The 20,241-nt window shown below is 38.2% G+C and overlaps 1 protein-coding gene across 1 annotated transcript; it reads left to right on the forward strand.

The window, feature by feature from the left end:
• The first annotated feature begins 9,765 nt into the window (after positions 1–9,765).
• LOC121886190 (NLR family CARD domain-containing protein 3-like) lies at positions 9,766–19,994 on the forward strand. The gene is made up of 11 exons (XM_042396130.1): positions 9,766–9,855; positions 10,007–10,105; positions 13,161–13,256; positions 13,753–13,848; positions 15,265–15,343; positions 15,515–15,743; positions 15,898–17,695; positions 17,815–17,988; positions 18,568–18,741; positions 19,053–19,099; positions 19,253–19,994. Exons 2-11 carry the CDS (start codon positions 10,071–10,073, stop codon positions 19,792–19,794), a joined length of 3,270 nt encoding a protein of 1,089 aa, XP_042252064.1. The 5' UTR covers positions 9,766–9,855; positions 10,007–10,070; the 3' UTR covers positions 19,795–19,994.
• Positions 19,995–20,241: the final 247 nt, after the last annotated feature.

The raw sequence follows: 20,241 nt of genomic DNA on the forward strand, positions 1-20,241 counted from the left end.
CTATGAAGGGGTGAGAAGAACCTGCTGTTGCACAGCTGAGACTCAACAGCCTGTTTCAGAACGATGAGATCATTTCTGGATTTCCTCACAAAGTAGCTGGAGGTTTCTAGCTTAGCTTTAGCACACTTCAGTGTAGGCTCATGCTAAAGCTTCCTGATGATCTGATTTGACTTTCTGGTGTGATGTAGTAACACTGCTCGCTCTTGAGCCGTGAATTTCAAAGACTGAAAAATTAGAAATTAGTAATTTTGCAGCACAAAAGAGCCCACCATCACCCCTACACCGGCCCGATGCAGAGGCAAACTAAGCGCCTGCTTAGTTGCAGGAGGGGGGCCCCTGCATGTGGGAATCCCCCTTAACTGCTGTACCATTGCAGCAACAACCAGTGCTGGGAAACACCCCCTAAGAGGGCCAATCTCATTGGTGTCTCTGTGAGTCACAGATATATATATATATGTATATATATACATATATACAGTTTGGACTTTTTGATTATGTGAGCGATGTTGCCTCAATTTGTGAAAGCTGCTCACAATCAAAGATATGAGGGAAGTGAGAGTTTCCACAATATATTCACCAAGATCAAGCACATCTTCCAAAGTGACAACAGTAAATTAAATTCAATACTTTGGCGACAGCAGAATGTTGTATAATCACTACTCGCCTATGAAATGTTATTCCTCATTCCTCGGTACTTTCAGTAGTACGTTCAAACCAAAGACCGTACATAAAGATGGACGTAGCTAGGTGTGATGTCTGGAGCCAAGACCTTCAAAATATATATTGTGACAATAGTCCGACTCAGTGCGAGTCAGAGAGCCGGGGAGGGCAGCAGATGATACAACTGTCAATCACAGCCGTCAATCAACACCCACACAGCAGACATCAAAGTTACTATAAGTCTTCAAATCTTTTTAACGGACCAATAATTTCCAAAATGACCGCCAGCACACTTATTAGAGGACCTGAATGAGACTATAATGACTCGTTGACTTAGTATTGCTAGAGAGAAGTTGATGCTTTTTGAATGAGAGTCTGTTGCAGCATCTAGCAGCCATCAGAGACACTTTAAGGTACTTCAGACTCAAGACGTGGGAGCTGCTGCTTGGTCCTCTCTACTGTGGAAAGCGAGCAGATCCTCGCTGCAATGTGGCAGCTGATGCACGTCCCACAGACCAGATGCGTTATATATGTGTATTTATCTGTCGTCATTCCTCCTTGCTTGATATTGGATTGTCCAACTGATAATTGTGAATAATCAGAACAGTAAGTCTACCCCGTTACTGAGTAGTGAACACTGATGCTTTAAGGTCCAGGTCCTCTGCTGTGCACAGCTGTTACAGGTTGCTTATAGAGAGCAGCAACCTTCACACAGAGGAACTCATCCATCCACCTCTAAGTTGAGCCGTTCTGACCTTTCAGAGGTTTTTCTCCACAGAGTTGAGCAATCAGTAAACTCTGTCTCATTAATCAGTGAAATTACAGTTTACCTTAATGTGTGAAAATGAAGGTGAGTTTGTCCCTTAATTTGAGTGTCTTTTGTCATCACCGCAGGGACATCATCAACCAGAGAGACTTTACATGGCAGCTGATTATGAGGACTTCATCCAGCATGCACCTGCATATAATACTGTGATGTGTGTAAAGGATTTCACTTGTTAAATGCTTTTTTTCCAAGAAATCTGTCCAGCGGATCCTGTAGAATATACAAAGAGTAGATTATATGTTGAACATCTTTAAAATAATATATCAGCTGCTCCAACAACAAACTGACACAAAACACAAAAGAAATCTATTTAACATTCATAAATCTTCATTAAATCCTCATGTTTCATTCTGAGCGGCGTGACGACAAAGAACCAACCCGACAGTTTATATCACTGTAAACTGAATATTTTGTGAATTTGGACTGTTGGTCGGACAAGACAAAACATTTGATGACGTCGCCTTAGCGATATTGAGATTGGCATTTTTACAATTTTCTGATGTTTTATAGATTAAACAATAAATCATTTAATTGAGAAAATACTTTTTTTAAGATTATTTTCCTCATTATTTATGATGAAAATAAACATTCTTTGCAACACTAGTTTTAGGATCATCAACTGAGCTTCTCTGGAAAAATATAGTTTCCAAGTGATTCAGTCAGTCTTAGAAACAGTTTACAAATCCCTGACTGAGAGTTTTTAACATCATGGTCCTTTAGCTGAACAGGAGAGGAAGTTAAACATCCTGTCAGATCCTTTATTTCATCAGTTTGACACTTTAACTCCGGGAGGCGCTGCAGGAAACTTTTAGCTCACAAATGTTCAACAACTGTTTTATTCCAAGTCCAGACAACACTTTAGCTGCAGGTCTGCTGTTTTCTTCTTACGTGAGTACTGTGCTGTTTTATACTTGTTCTAGATGATGTATTGTTGCTGCTTTCACTCTGCACATGTATGTTGTGCTGCTTTGTGTTGTGGTGAGATACAACAGTGTCCCTCTCTGCAGGACAATTAAGTTTTGTTCTAAAGCTCTAAGAGTCCTTTAGAGACAACTGGAATACTTGGAAGAAGTATTCAGGTCATTTACTTCAGTAAAAAGTCCTGCATGAAAAATCTACTGCAGTAAAAGTACATGAGTATTATGAGCTTGATGTAGTTGAAGTATTGCAGTAAAAGTAGTGATTTGGTCCCTCTGACTGATATATTATTGTGCGTAAACTTCATAATATTACTAAACTAAAATTAAGTGAAAATACAATACATAGAATGGTGCTTCACAACCCGAAGCTTCCCCTGAAAAAACAAAAAACAAACAAAAAAACACCTTTAGTGGTTCTGTGAGGGTTAAAAAACACACACCATTAATAGGAGAGGAAAGAAGAAAAAACAAAGTTCTGATACACAAATCTGTTTTCAGTTTTTGGACTTTTTCTCTAATCTTTGATTTTTGCTGAAATATTGGATCATTTGAACATTTATTGAAATGAAAGCATGTGAGAAGTTTAGAGGGAAAAATCACTATTTGGTGGAGCTGTTAACAACTCATAGACATGTGAAATGTGACCCCGACTACACACTGCTTTTTGTAAGACGTCAAAAGCCAAAAAGGTTGGAAACCACTGGTTTCATCTTTAACAATGTGTTGTATTTTAAAAGCTTGTTATATTATCCATTGTGTCAAATCTTCATCTGAAAAGTAACTAAAGCTGTCAAATAAATGTAGTGGAGTAGAAAGTACAATATTTCCCTCTGAAATGTAGAAAGTAGCATCACATGGAAATACTCAAGTAAAGCACAAGTACCTCTAAACTGTACTTAAGTACAGTACTTGAATAAATGTACTTAGTTACTTTCCACTACTGCTGCAGCCAGGTTCTCACAACAAAAGCCGAGATCAAAAATTAAATATTTCTAGTAGGGAACTGAACAGAGGATGTTTTTTAAGTGATGACACATAGTTATATAAACGGGATTATAATTATTTAATTTTTTTAATAAACCATACCAACAAACACCTGCAACTGAATAAAACACACAAGAAATAATGATAAAAATAAATTATGGTAACTTAACACATATGCAACAAAACAAAAATAAAAATAAAATCAATAAATAAGTGTGTGTGTGTGTGTGTGTGTGTGTGTGTGGAGGGGAGGTTTACATAATGTAGCCTATTGTATACTGGTAAATGTTCACGTAATGTTAAAGCATTTTCACACTGTAGTTTTAAATAAAGATGATTTCATGCAAAACTTAAATTTAAAAAAAGTCTTGAATCAGTTTGAAAGGCTGAAAGCGTTGCAGGGAAGCCTTCAAATATCTGCATTCATATTTATAGAATTGTCTTATTATCACAACAGTGTTACACAAATATTCCAGTTCTTTGTTTTGCATGAAAGAAACACACTTGATATAAACAGCGCTGCTTTCCGTTGGTCATTAAACACGTTCTGCTGGACTTCCCCTCACCACTTCCCTTTGGGGAAATAGCAGCTGCCATGATAAGTGTTGTTCCAATTCTCTCACAAACTCAAGAGAACTTGCTCGAAGGTTCGAGGGCTGAGGGGACAAGTGACCAACGATGGTCGCTCAGGGCTGCAGATTACCCACCGTGCATTACGGTTTCTCATTATTTCCATTATGACATCAATTAGCTGCTGATTTACAGTATTTAAAACAGATGTTCACTGTCCTTTTAATAATAATTAATCATTTGCCCGGTCTGCTCATTATAACATTTCTGTTCATTACTATACAAAGATGTGCTGTTTGGTTCTTATAACGTCTGCAGTTCAGAACAAGAATGATATTAGAACAGCATGACATTATAAATCTTTTTATTATCTTAGCAAAATGTCACATTCACAAATGTACATTTTATAACAGCGAACCAAAAGTTTTTATAAATTAACTGCAAAAATACATACAAACTGTTCAGCACTCTATAAACCCCAAAGCCTTAAAATCTCTTAATATGTGTAAATTGTAAAATTGCCTGAACTGCTGAACCTTTTTTTTCTTTTTTCTTCTTTCATTATATAATTTATTTACCCTTCAACCCTTGGCACATTTGTTTATTGATGTTTCATATTGTTGAGTTTTGCAATAAATAAAATAAATAAAAATAAATTTTAAAAAAACAGATGTTTGTGATTGGAACAAACAGAAAGAATGTCTGAGCAAACAATCTACAAGTGCAGGTAACAATATCCAGATAATCAGAGTAATCATGTCAATTTTTGTTTTGTTTTTTTTCTTCATTATTGCGTTTTGAACTACCCATGTTACTGAATGATGCTGTTTTGAACACCATTTCACATTACAGTAATGTTAGGCCATGCAATAGTGTTTGTTCATGTTATTATGATATTTAAGGGTCAGAAGAGGAGATGGAGCTTCTCATTAGGTTGAGACTACTGACGACAAAAAACAAGTGATTATTGGAAACTTAACTGTTATCTACTGAAAGATGAAACATTCTGCAAATTGGTGGAAGCAATTGCTGGAGACATTTTCAATCGCAGTGAATTAAATTGTACAAAAATGGGAATTTTTCAAATTTAAAATTCAGAGAACAGGCTATTAAATATAGTAAAGAAATGAAAAATAATAATAAAATAATAATAATATCAAAGAAAAATAAACTATTAAAGAACTAAACACCTTAATAAACAAAAAAAATATTACAGTAGAGGAAGAATAAAAATTGACAAGCCTGAAAGAAGATCAATTATATATTAATATGACCAAAGGAGCCTTTATACACTTTACAGCAAAATGGTTGGAAGAAGGAAAGAAAATACAAGCTATTTTTTTGCACTGGAAAAAAGAAATTATAAGACAAATAATATTGCAGCTTTAAAGATAGATAACTATAAAGTCCAATCCTTCACATGTAGCGAATCAATCATTTCAATCTTATTCTGATTTATATAGTTCCAAATATAACCAAACAGAGTTACAGAGAATACTGTAAGAAAAATCACTCCACAAATATCAAATGAATTTGAATTAGTGATAAATCTATTTCTAAATCTGAAATACTTCAAGCTGTTAACAAAATGAAAAAATGAAAATCACTGGGAGTGGATGGTCTCCCTGTTGAATTTTATATTTGTTTTTGGAATATAACTGAAACTCTTCGCTTTTCAATATGTTAAAGGAATGTATAGAAAATAAAGAGAGCATTATAACACTGCTTCCCAAACATAACAAAGATCATCTTTTGTTGGTTAACTGGAGACAAATAACATTACTAAATGTAGACTATAAAATACTCTCACTAATTTTTGCTAGATGCTTAAGAAAAGGTTTAAATGAGATAATAAATGAAACTCAAACCGGTTTCATGACTAATCGATATATAAGTTGTAATATTAGGCTAATTCTTGATCTAATAGATTACTCTGATTATGTGGAATCATTCCACACAGCGGAGCATCAGTTCCTATTTAGGTCACTTCAAACTTTTGGCTTTGGTAAAACATTCATCTCCAATGTTAGAATGCTTTATAAAGACACCAGTAGCTGTTTCATGCTATTTCCAAATAAAGCTAAAAGATTTCCAGTTCACAGATCAGTTTGCTGGTTGCCCTAGTTCTCCATTTCTTTATAGTTGTTGAATTGCTCTCAATACATATTTTTCATTGCCATCATTTTCAAGATTTAAGGATTTTTGAGAGAGAGATTAGAATAACTCAGTTGGCTGATGACACTGTCCTGTTTTTAATTAAAAAAAACATCAGATTGAGAAAGCAATCAACATTATAAACTCCTTCTCTCTGGCATCAGGTTTAAAGTTAATATATCAAAAGATGAAATTTTAAGTCTTTATAACACTGAACAAACTTCAATGTGTAATATGCCAGTTTTTTTTTTAAAGTACTAAATACCTTGGAATCCATATCTCCAAAAATCTATTTTGATTTGTTTATCACCCTCTCTTTCTTTATCTAACAATCCCTCCCTAATTAATTTTATTTTGAGAAATAAAAGCCATGATTTAAAAAAGGAGATTTTAGCAGGTCCAAAGTGTGAAGCTTGCATTGAGTTACTGGACGTTATGGATGTGAACTAAACCTTCAAATTAAAATGGATTAAAGAATATTTGAAAGCGGTACTTCATATCACAGAATATTTTTGGAAAAATGGGAGGCCTACAATTTATATTACTGTGTAATTATATTGAAACAAAATTACCAAAAAGGCTGTTGAAATTTTATCAACAAGTTCTAACAGCAGCAAAATTATGCTTTGTCCATAATCTTTCCATCTATTATATGGAACAATGAATATATAACCATAAAGAATAAACTATATTTACAACACTGGATTGACAGAAATATAATTTATCTTGCAGACCTACAAAATGATGAAGCTCAAATTTTCAGTTATGAAGAATTTCTCAGATCTAAAACCTGTTCTGTCACTTATAAAGAATATCAAATGGTAATAAATGCTATTCCTACTGATGAAAGGCCACTCTTAGAGGCAAGAGTTACAGGAATTGGAGCTTATATCTTTTATGTTAACAGAATAAATATAAGTCACAAATGTACCAATAAACATATAAGGTGTAGGAGCCATGAATGGATTAATTTTCAAGTTTGAATGAATTGCAAAGTAGTAATTTTTTGTTTTATATTTTGGGTTATTTTGGTTTGTTTATTATTGCACGATCACGGTGATTGATAATCAGGTCACATGGATATGGGCGGTGATATCCTATAGTTAATATAAGCACCTGTTCACCTGCATGCCAGCTGGTAAGAAAGAGACAGAGGGTGAGTGGGTCGTCATATTTTTTGTTGACCGCTGTTTTACACCTGATCGCTGTGATTATTTTGAGTAGCCTATATTTTGTGCACGTTATAATAAGTTCATCCTTTTCATTAATAAAAGTTATTAAACTTATTTTTTTGATCTCGGCGAATCTTTTTGGTAGCGTGTCAGACAAACGGCAAACAAGGCCCAACCTCAGCCTCTCAGCAACTTTTACATTGTTGCCAGTAGTCGCTACATAAGGAATTATTTTTTACAGCAAAAGGATAATTATGAGATATTATGGATATATCTCATTATAGATATTAAGGAGATATCTCATTATTATGAGATACTAAGTCATTATTTTGAGATTGTTTCTCATCATAATGACTTACAGGATCTTTTTTTTTCATCACAGTGGCGGAAATGGGCTTCCATATAACTATCTGGCCGCTCCCGTCTCTCTGACTTTATGCGGTTATTTCCTGGCTCAAGTCGTTTCCTGTAACTATGACTCAGAGGATTTTCTGCGTTGTCTTTCTTCGTCTTTCTCCGACTGTTTCGGTGTTTCAGACCTCCTCCTCTTTGCTGTCACCATAAGTTTCATGTGAATGTTTAAAAGCAGAGAAGTTAAAACATTTATAACGCTTCAAAGATTCTGGTCTGTTCATGCTCGATCGGCGCTGAAGTCAGTCTGAAGTTGGTTGTGGGTTTTTCATAAAGTCCGTTCACTTTTTAAAAATACTTCAGTAAAATACATTTAAAAGACAGGAATGCACCTCCTCTGTGATGCATCTTTTACAATTCAGAGTTGGAATCATTTTTTGAGATATTTTAACGATTAGAATTAAAATTGTGAAAACATACAAGTCATAACATGCAAAACATACATATACATGTAAAAACATTATCTTCTGATAGTCCAGTTATGAGAATAAAATTTAAAAATAAAATTTTTAAATAGGTAATTATGAGGCTACTTGAACTTTGTGTTTTAGTACTTGTTTATGCCAGCAAAGTCTACATGTCCAGGGGGGTGTAATACTACGAAGCAAATTCAACATACTCAGGATATCATGTCGTTATCTGGCTTCACCGAACCTAACACTGGCCGTCCAGATAACCAGAACTACGAAGCTGGTCATCAACCTTCTCAGACAACCGCGGGTTTTCCATATCCAGCTACGGGTGCGTTCATGTGAAAGAGGCGGGGTTGTTAAATACGAGCAACATAATCAGAACCATGAATTAAGCAGCTACTTCATAAGAAAGGAGATGAAACGGTGATATCAAGTATCTGTGGAAAACATCTGTTTAAGAAACAGCAAAAACTCACGCTCAACTAAGTGAAATGTAAATGAGCCTGTAATCATACAACAGAATAAGATGTAGAAATAATTTCCTAATTTCCACATATTAAAAGTAGGCCACAACTTTAAAAAATGTAGGAATTGTTATATATGAGAAAGAGAATTTTTGCTATTTAGTTGGATGATAAAGAAACCATCTGAATATGTCACATGAAAAAAAGAAACTTAAAGTAATGCCAGACTGTTTTTGCTACACAAGTTGATGATGATGATATTTTAGTGTAAAAGGGCTCACAGTGTTTCCAGGTACTCTCTCTCTCTCTCTCTCTCTCTCTCTCTCTCTCTCTCTCTCTCTCTGTCTCTCTCTCTCTCTCTCTCTGTCTCTCTCTCTCTCTCTGTCTCTCTCTCTCTGTCTCTCTCTCTCTCTCTCTCTCTCTCTCTCTCTCTCTCTCTCTCTCTCTCTCCCTCCCCTGCCCCTCCCATTTTACTTTGTTTTCTTCACCGCCATGTCGCAGTCATTATTCTCCGTTTGGTAAGGTCATAACTGACAGTTTTCAGTGTTTAATGAGTCCTCTCTGCTCTCACTGTTAGTTTAATGAGTCGCTCGGTTGTTGAAAGTGTTTGTGTGAATATCTTGTGTTTGTCTTCAGATCAGATCTGTTAACAGTTTGTGTTCAGGATCAATAACTGCTCCAACAGCAGGAGAGATGATGGTGACATATAGTAATGTGTGAATGTGTTGCTTTTCAATGTTAATGATAATCCATCAACAACTTTTATGTTTTCATGTTTTATATTGTTGCAGATGTGTTTCTCTGTGCTGAAGTCAGTCTGAAGTTGGTTATCCGACGTTAACTCACATTTTGAAACAGCGCTGCTCAGAGGCTCCCAAGCGCTATTTATTTACAAATGATTGGATATTGGGCGTTATTTTTGACATTAAAACAAATATTTTTTGTCCTGGCAGGGGTTCTCGTTGGCCTGGTGGCCCACCAAGCCAACTCTGCATATAGATTACTTACAAGACAGATACAGAGAGACTGTAGAAAATAATATCCTACACCACCATGAACAACAACAAAGTGATGCTTGAGTTTTGACTTCAGACTGTTTTCTTCTCCACAGACGTTGGAAGTAGATGAAGTTGTTCCTGAAATCCTGCACAGCAGAGACCAGAATCTCCTGATCCCAGCTGTGTGTCCGTAGAGATCAATAGGACCATGGATCCACCTCCTCTTTCCCAGCTGTGTCCATGAAAAGTCCATGGATAAACCTAAACATTTTAACACTAGAAGGTATCAACTTAAGCCTGACAGAAAAGCATTTGTGACAAAGAAATGTATTATCTGTATTCAAAGTTTTAATATTAAACATGTTCTTTATCATTAATTTATCCAAAAAGAATGTTATTCAGTTATGAATTCATCAGTGTTGTGTTTGTATCAGGATCCAGTAGCAGAGACTAGACTCTCCTGACTCCAGCTGTGCGTCCATAGACCCTGATAGGACCATGGATCCACCTCCTCTTTCCAAAACACATGGAGAGTAAGAAAAGATAATGTCACTGTATGTTTTAGGCTTTTGAACATTTGTTGATGAGGAGATGCTGAAGCAGTAGACAGGTATCAGGAGACCAGAAGCACTGCAGATTCTGTGCCCACAGAAGGAGCACGGGGAGAACATGTCTTCATTTCTCTGATCGAGGTCACTAAGGGGGAGTTAAAAACAAGGAGTTGATGAGATACACTCTGAGATGCTGAAATTTCTGAACATTGTGGGGCTGTCGTGGCCGAGGATGTGATCTAAATATTGAGGTATTGAACTATTCAGCCTCTTTGGATGCTATAAAGGCAGCGGATCGTTCAAACTCAGATTGAGGTGAAGTGACGGGGATTCTGTCATGAGGGGTGTTCCATTAACGCAGCTAAAGAAAGCTGCGCTTACTTGAAAAAGCCTGACTAGAATTAACGTCAACTTTCACTTGAGTCAAGCCATTCCATTAACGCAGCCTAGCCATGTTTAGTCAACGCTAGGTCCAGCCAGGCTGGAATAAACTTGAAGTGTGCACGTGCACAGATTACATAAGCAGCCCAGAATAGTTGATTGTCGAAAAGACGATACTGTGTTGCAAAAAGAAAGAAAACTAGAGCAGCAGAACAAATCTGTTGATGAAACCATATGAAGAATATAAAGGATAGGATTACCCATCGTTCGTCGTTCAGGATGTTTTTACCAGTAGCCGAATTATCCGCAGAGGTCTTATCCTCTCCAAAACAAACGGATTACAGGTAAAAACACTGAAAAAAGCAGTTTGACATAAAAAGTCAGTGTTTCTCTGATGCTTTTCAGCGGGCACAGGACGTCTGGTAGGAGCTGAGCTGCTCTCAAAATTTACTCAGTTTATTTCTCTTATAACTTAAGATCCAGTTGTTTGGCAGGTTTCTACTGGGAGCCAAATTATCCGCAGAAGTCTCCTCCTTTCCAAAAACAAACGTACACGCATATTAAAATCAGACAACGTTCAGCGAGCACCAGACTTCCTGGAGGGGCTGTTAGCCGAGCTCCTGCTAAATGACTAAAATCCTTCACCTGGTTAAAAGATAGAGTTTAAATGACCAAACTTTATCATGAAGATGTGGCTTAAAACTGAATAAAAGTAAATTTATAACAGTTTCTGTCAAACAACCACAACGCTGATGTATTATCTTGTATGTGTGAGAGTTACTCTTTGGTAGACGCATTTGTAGCGGACAAACACAACGCCGACACATGCATCTTGTGCACTCTATTCTTTGGTAGAGGAGGTATGACGCCATTGACATGCGACCAAATGAAACGGTCAGTTACTTTGATTAAATACAGATTTCTCTGGGTTTGAAAATTGTTGGAAACATCTGGGATAATGTAAGTACACAACTCAACAAAATATATAAAATGGGTCTAGTTGTTTTTAGACATTTTAATGCAGAATAGTTATATATTATAGCTTTAACGTGTACAAACTGAAAGCGATCTGATAAATAGGATTTAAACCAGCTTAATACAGTTCCTTTAATGCCAATTAAATGTTCCAGTCTCTGTATTAGGATGTGATGGTCAATGGTGTGAAATGCAGCATTAATGTCTAACAAGACAAGTACAGAGAGAAGTCCTTTGTCTGACACATAAACTATTGTTATTTAGTAAGTCACGCAACTGATTGATGACTGCTTTCTCAAGGATTTAGAGAGAAAGGGAGGGTTAGATATAGGTATTTAGTTGGCTAAAACACTTGAATCAAGAGTAGGCTTTTTAAAAAGAGGTTTAATTACAGCTACTTTTAAGGACTGTGGTACATTGCCTGTTATTAAAGACAGATTGATCATATCTAGTAAAGAGGTCCTAACTAAAGGTAAGACTTCCTTAAGCAGCCTAGTTGAGATGGGGTCTAAGAGACAGGTTGATAGTTTAGATGAAGAAATCACTAAAGTTAGTTCAGGAAGGTCAATAGTAGAAAAACAGTCTAAATATATATCAGGTTTTACACCTGTTTCTAAGGTTCCTGTGTTTAGGGATAAATCAGTGCCTGCTGAGGGCAGGAGGTGATGAATTTTGTCCCTAATAGTTAGAGTTTATCATTAAAACTCATGATGCCATTTCTACTGTGAGCTATAGCTATATGTTGTATTATCTTCTTTTTTAAAGGGGCAATGGAGTCTAGTGGTATTCACAGTGAGTCTGCAGCACTATCAACAAGATGATCAATTTGGGAGGGACTAAAGTTAGCATAAGAGTCCTCCATAGTATTGAGACAGTGCATTGAATTCAATGCTGATGGAATTGCTTCCTTAAATTTAGCTACAGCACTATCAGATAGACATCTAGTGAAGACATTTTTGTCTAATGGCGTCTAGTCCAGTAATAGGAATTCAAAAGTAATGGTCTGATAAAATAGGATTTTGTGGAAAGACTATTAAATGTTCAATTTCAATGCCTTATGTCAGAAGAAGGACGAGGCTGTGGTTAAGACAGTGAGTGGGTTTATTTAACCTCTGAGAGAAGCCAATTGAGTCTAATAATGAAAGAAAATCACAGTGCCTAAACTATCATTATTGATGTCCACATGAATATTAAAGTCACCTATCATAATAACATTACTGGTATTAAGGACTAAACTTGAGAAAAACTCTTGAGAAAAACTCTTGAGAAATAGAGTACAGGCCAGGAGGGTGGTACACTATAACATATATTAGGTATTATAACTGAAACTGTAAAATCTCATGAAATGTAAATCTAATTAAAGACCAAAGCAGAATTTTTACTGCCAAAGAAGATACTCGTATTTCCCACTAATGACTGTCCGATAGCACATCCCCCATTAAACAACTGTAACAACAACTCTGTAGTCAAGCAAAACCCCACTGACAGATTACTGAACTAGACAGTTGATAGTTGGGACTGAAACGATCAACATGTTGAATCTGAGAGAATAAGAACTACTCCTCCATTGTTCTCTTACAGATGATCTGTCCGGTACTTAGATTTCAACAAGTGACATTCTGGTCAAAATTCAACATTTTTCAGGTTTAAACTATCTTTAATTTGTCTTTTGTTGTGTCAGGATCCATCAGAAGAAACTAGACTCTCCTGCCCCCAGCTGCGTGTCCATGAAGAGTGACTGGTCCATGGAACCACCACTACGTTTTAACGCTGAAAGGTATCCACTTAAACTTGACGGAAAGGCATTTCTGACAAATATGTTATCCATATTAAAACATATAAGACACTCAACATGTGCTCAACTGTGCTCAACAACTGCTTCATGGAGCTTCCTCTCCCATCATTGTGAAGCACTTCATACTCATTTTTTAAAAATTGTATTTTATTTTATTTATTTATTTATTTTATTGAGACATCATAAATACAACATACATCATGTATGGATATACAAATATGTACACTGGTGTAGCTTGGGGTCACGTAATATAGCCAAAGCTGCCAATCTAGACACACCATGGGATTGAAATGTCATGACCACAGAACCAATCTAATTCCCCCAAAACAAATATTGTAAGCCCTTTGGTCCTCAATGACCCTAACAACCACAGCACTGTGCTAGCAGAGGGCAGGGAAGGAGGGAGTGTTGACATTCTGGTCAAAATTCAACATTTTTAGGGTTTAAACTATATTTAATTTGCCTTTTGTTGTTTCAGGATCCATCAGCAGAGACCAGACTCTTCTGACCCCAGCTGTGTGTCCATGAAGAGTAACTGGTCCATGGAACCACCACTACGTTTTAACGCTGGAAGGTATCAACTTAAACTTGACAGAAAGGTGTTTCTGACAAAGAAAGTTATCATCTGTATTCAGACTTTAACATTAAACATGTTCCTCTCAGTGTTTTATCCAGGAATAATGTTATTCTGTTGTGTTTGCACTATAAGAGAACTTCCTGCTGTCTTACAATGCAGACGCTTTGGTGCTTGCTCTCACCTCTGCTTGCATTTTTCTGCAAATATTCTTGTTTTTCTTCTGCGATAAACAATGAGCAGTGGCTAATGGATACTGTTAAATCACTGGGACAAATTCTTTGTCGATATAGTAGGTTATTGCTACATTTCAACATTTTTATGACCTCAGTACTACATGAGTGAGGCCTACCAGCACCACAAGCCTGTACTGCAGTGACTGGAAACGTGACTCATAGAAAAAGCTAATTAGCAGCAAGATGCCCCCCTAGATGGTTTTTTCCTACCTAGATGGTTTTGTCATATGGTGTGATGAAAACCACCTAATTTTAAATATAAGTAAGACCAAAGAGCTTATTAATGATTTTAGAAAGGAAAAAGGCTGCAGTGATCCCTGTCCTGATTAAAGATGAGGCCAATGAGGTGGTTTCCTCTTGAAAGTACATTGGTGTCCTTGTGGATGATAGGATGGACTGGAATGAGTGAAACCAGTGCCATCTTTAAAAGGGCTCAGTTCAGGCTGTTTTTCCTCAATAAGCTGCAGTATTTTGATGTCAGCAGGTCACTCCTACACGTGTTTTAAGCATTTTAGTAAGTGTCCTATTTTATGCCGTTTTCTGTTGGAGTGCAATTTAAGCTGAGAGGACAGGAACAAGATCAATAAACTGATCAGGAAGGCAGGATCCATTATTGGCTTGACTCCTGACTTGCTAGAAATGATCATGGAGCAAAGTATGGGTAGGAAGCTCAAGATTATTATGCAAAATGAGGACCATCCAATGTACTATGTTTCTTGTGAACTGAAGAGCTCTTTTAGCAACAGGCTTGTTATACCCAGGTGCTCCTCAGAGAGATTCAGGAAGTCCTTTGTACCCGCTGCGGTGAAGTTTTGAACATTTGAATGAACATTGTTGTTGACTGTCACTGTTGATGACGACGATGATGATTTGATGTTGATGACTAGGATGGTGGATGTACTATGGATCGTGGTAATGCTGGCATCCATGAATATGTTGATATCATATATAACAACTAATATACGAGTATGGTCATATTGATGTTTACACTATTAATTATGGTGCTGTACTCTCCCCTTATTTTGTACTGCCGCAGGATGTGTATGAAAGCATACACATCCTGTTGTCTGTCCTATATGCACTCAGTTTCCCCCCCTGGGAGACTAATAAAGTATTTCATATCGTATCATGAGCAGTGTTGAGTCATTAAATGTCCTTAAATATGATGTTTTCTCCATAGAATGGACCAAGAGAGCTCAGAGGTTCCCAATGATCAGTCTTCCCAGCAGCATCCAACAGGCCTGGGCTCCATATTTATGGTGTGTACATGTACAAACACACCTTTTATTATTAAATACTAGAGTACCATTGATGTCCCAACAGTATCCATGCTGCTCTGTTTAGACTAGCAAGCCTTCAGACTGACAGATGAATCACATGTTGTGTTCAACCAGTTAAAATTAAATGTTCAGTTTATCTTTCTGTTCCAGCTGCTGGAGGAGAGCATTGTCACTTTTGTGAAGAATGAGCTGAAGAAAATACAGACGGTTTTAAGTCCAGATTACCCAGAATGCTTAGAGATTCAGAGGGAGGATGAGAAGGTGTTGGACGGTGAGGAGGAAGAGCAGAGGAGGAGCAGCAAAGAGGCATTTCTGAAGATCACACTGCACTTCCTGAGGAGAATGAAGCAGGAAGAGATGGCTGACCATCTGCAGAGAAGTAAGAGGATATATATATATATGAAGATTTAACATTAGATATTTACTGATGTCACAAGATGGTGGAATATATGTTCACATATGCATTCTTTAGGGGAATTAAATGTTTACTTTATACTTTATTAGTTAGTCTTATTTGTTGTTTGTTCATTCAGGAACTCGTGCTGCAGAGTGCCGACATAAACTCAAGTCTAACCTGAAGAAGAAGTTCCAGTGTGTGTTTGAGGGGATTGCTAAAGCAGGAAACCCAACCCTTCTGAATCAGATCTACACAGAACTCTACATCACAGAGGGAGGAACTGCAGGGGTCAATGATGAACATGAGGTCAGACAGATTGAAACAGCATCCAGGAAACCAGACAGACCAGAAACAACAATCAGACAAGCAGATGTCTTTAAAGCCTCACCTGGAAGAGATCAGCCAATCAGAACAATGATGACAAAGGGAGTGGCTGGCATTGGGAAAACAGTCTTAACGCAGAAGTTCACTTTGGACTGGGCTGAAGACAAAGCCAACCAGGACATACAGTTCACATTTCCATTCGCTTTCAGAGAGCTGAATGTGCTGAAAGAGAAAAAGTACAGCTTGGTGGAACTTGTTCATCACTTCTTTACTGAAACCAAAGAAGCAGGAATCTGCAGGTTTGAAGAGTTCCAGGTTCTGTTCATCTTTGACGGTCTAGATGAGTGTCGACTTCCTCTGGACTTCCACAACAATGAGATCCTGACTGATATTACAGAGTCCACCTCAGTGGATGTGCTGCTGACAAACCTTATCAGGGGGAACCTGCTTCCCTCTGCTCGCCTCTGGATAACCACACGACCTGCAGCAGCCAATCAGATCCCTCCTGACTGTGTTGACAGGGTGACAGAGGTCAGAGGTTTCACTGACCCACTGAAGGAGGAGTACTTCAGGAAGAGATTCAGAGATGAGGAGCAGGCCAGCACCATCATCTCCCACATCAAGACATCACAAAGCCTCCACATCATGTGCCACATCCCAGTCTTCTGCTGGATCACTGCTACAGTTCTGCAGGATATGTTGAAAAGCAGAGAGGACAGAGAGCTGCCCAAGACCCTGACTGAGATGTACATCCATTTCCTGGTGGTTCAGTCCAAACTGAAGAATGTCAAGTATGATGGAAGAGCTGAGACAGATCCACTCTGGAATAAAAAGAGCAGGAAGATGATCGAGTCTCTGGGAAAGCTGGCTTTTGAGCAGCTGCAGAAAGGCAACCTGATCTTCTATGAATCAGACCTGACAGAGTGTGGCATCGATATCAGAGCAGCCTCAGTGTGCTCAGGAGTTTTCACACAGATCTTTAAAGAGGAGAGAGGGCTGTACCAGGACAAGGTGTTCTGCTTCGTCCACCTGAGTGTTCAGGAGTTTCTGGCTGCTCTTCATGTCCATCTGACATTCATCAATTCTGGAGTCAGTCTGCTGGAAGAAGAAGAAACAACATCCCAGAAGTCTCAAACAACAAGAAACAACTCCATACTCTTCTACCAGAGCGCTGTGGATAAGGCCTTGCAGAGTCCAAATGGACACCTAGACTTGTTCCTCCGCTTCCTCCTGGGTTTTTCACTGCAGACCAATCAGAGTCTCCTACGAGGTCTGCTGAAACAGACAGGAAGTAGCTCACGGACCAATCATAAAACAGTCAAGTACATCAAGAACAAGATCAGTGAGAATCTGTCTGCAGAGAGAAGCATCAATCTGTTCCACTGTCTGAATGAACTGAATGATCGTTCTCTAGTGGAGGGGATCCAATGGTACCTGAGATCAGGAAATCTCTCCACAGATGAACTGTCTCCTGCTCAGTGGTCAGCTCTGATCTTCATCTTACTGTCATCAGAAAAAGATCTGGACGTGTTTGACCTGAAGAAATACTCTGCTTCAGAGGATGCTCTACTGAGGCTGCTGCCAGTGATCAAAGCTTCAAATAAGGCTCTGTAAGTGCACAGATAGTTGGATTTATTCATCTTTATCAAAATATTCTCTTGTCTTTTCAACAGGACAGAAAAATAAATAACTTACTTGCTTGTCTTTTTCCTTTTTATTTCCTCTCCAGGCTGAGTGGCTGTAACCTCTCAGAAAGAAGCTGTGCAGCTCTGTCATCAGTTCTGAGCTCCCAGTCCTCTAGTCTGAGAGAGCTGGACCTCAGTAACAACAACCTGCAGAATTCTGGAGTGAATCTGCTGTCTGTTGGGCTGGAGAGTCCACACTGTGCACTGGAAACACTCAGGTCAAGACTCATCAACTTGTTCAACAGATGACAATTAAAAATCTAAATGACATTAGAGGATAAACATTAAACCTGTGTAAGATTGTCTCTGCTAATATGTTTTGTCAAACCAGTTTTTACTAAACTTCAGCAGTAGAAAAGTGCTTTCCATGATGATTTTTCAACATCTTTTGTTTTTGCTTTTTTGTTGAATTATTAAATACCACAGATGATTTTTAAGAATTATCCTAAATGTGTCTTTGTATGTAGTTTTAAATAATGTCAACATACCAAACCTGAAAAGTGCATACAGCACACTGCAAAAAGTACGTCTTTATTCTTCCTCTTGGCAAAAGCTTCACTCTTCATAAACGCATTTGAAGGTTTTTAACATTTAGATCACAATGAGGAGGTAAAACATGCTGCTGAATCATCCCTCAGCTGTTGACTTTTCCCATCTTGCTGGATGCTCAACTTTCAGAACTCCCTGATTCAGTTCATCTTTTAGTTAGTTAGTTTGGAGACAGTTTGCTTTTGTATCTGACTGCACACAGGAGTACTCTCTGACTGTCTGAAATATGTTGTTTTGTGTGTTTGCAGGCTGTCAGGATGTCTGATCACAGAGGAAGGCTGTGCTTCTCTGGCCTCAGCTCTGAGCTCCAACCCCTCCCATCTGAAAGAGTTGGATCTGAGCTACAATCATCCAGGAGACTCAGGAGAGAAGCTGCTGTCTGCTGGACTGGAGGAGCCACACTGGAGACTGGACACTCTCAGGTATGAAAAGACAATGTCTGATTGAGGAGGTAGAGCTGGAAGCATTTTCTCTGTCAGAGCTGATCACAGATCTCAACTTTGAGTTTTTGTTATTTCTAACTGAAGTTTCCTGTGAATGTTGAAAGTTAAACCTGATCAGATTTAATCAGGGTTTCAGAAGGATTGAGATACTGTATTCAGATTGGATAAAACTCTATCAAAGTCCAACACCACATTTGAACAGAATAATAAAACAGTAGACTAGAGTGATGTAACGTTCATGTTTGCATGCTGAAAGAGAACGTGCTGCTCTGACCCCCTCCTCCTTTCAGGCTGCAGCCTGCCGGAGTCCAATGGTTGAAACCAGGTCTGGGGAAGTGTAAGTGTGTTTTTCATTTGATTCATGAAAACAAAGCAAACTTCAAACTGTGACATCACTGATTAGCATCCCACTGAGGATGCAGATAATGTCATCATCATCATCAGATGATAGATTGGTAAATCAATAACTGAATCTCATTCTCTCCATCAGATTTCTGTGAACTCACACTGGATCCAAACACAGTAAACAAAGAGCTCAAACTGTCTGACAACAACAGGAAGGTGACACATGTGAAGAAGGATCAGTCATATCCCGACCACCCAGACAGATTTGATTACAAGCCTCAGCTGCTGTGTAGAGATGGTCTGACTGGTCGCTGTTACTGGGAGGTCGAGTGGAGAGGAAGGGTTGATATATCAGTGAGTTACAGAGGGATCAGAAGGAGAAGAGACAATGATGACTCTGTGTTTGGAGGGAATAATCAGTCCTGGTGTCTGCACTGCTCTGATGATGGTTACTGTGTCTGGCACAATAACAGAAAAACAGTCATCCCCTCCTCCTCCTTCTCCTCCTCCACTTCTGTCTCTAACAGAGTAGCAGTGTATGTGGACTGTCCTGCTGGCACTCTGTCCTTCTACAGAGTCTCCTCTGACACACTGATCCACCTCCACACCATCAACACTACAGTCACTCAGCCTCTGTATCCTGGGTTTGGGTTCTGGTCACATGGTTCTTCAGTGTCTCTGTGCTAGAGAAACTTTCTCATGTTATTTAGTACCAATGTGATGTCTCACTGGTTGTAAATACAGTGACTAAACCAAACATAGTTTCCCAGCCTAGCTGTCTGTATAGAGGACTGACTGTTTGACATATATACAGTAGGGCTGTAGTCTCCTGGTCGACTGGTTGATTAGTTGGTCAATATGCTCTCGTCTGACTAAATTCTCATTGGTCAAATAATCTCCGTGTTACTTTCATAAGGAGAAAAGTGTTATATCAGTAGCCTTTCAGGATTAATCCATTATTTCCTGTGGCAGGAGGGACAGACCAACAAATTACCTGTGAAAACGGTGTATTCAAAACACCCCCATTGTTTTCACAACTTTGAACTCGCCCAGCCTAATAGGGACTGCTAGGTCTAACTGTATTCAACGTTTACTGAACATTTACTGAATAAGTTTACTGAATCTCCTATAATG

This window comes from Thunnus maccoyii, chromosome 19 (genome assembly GCF_910596095.1).
Source record: "Thunnus maccoyii chromosome 19, fThuMac1.1, whole genome shotgun sequence".
In the NCBI taxonomy this organism is placed as follows: Eukaryota; Metazoa; Chordata; class Actinopteri; order Scombriformes; family Scombridae; genus Thunnus; species Thunnus maccoyii.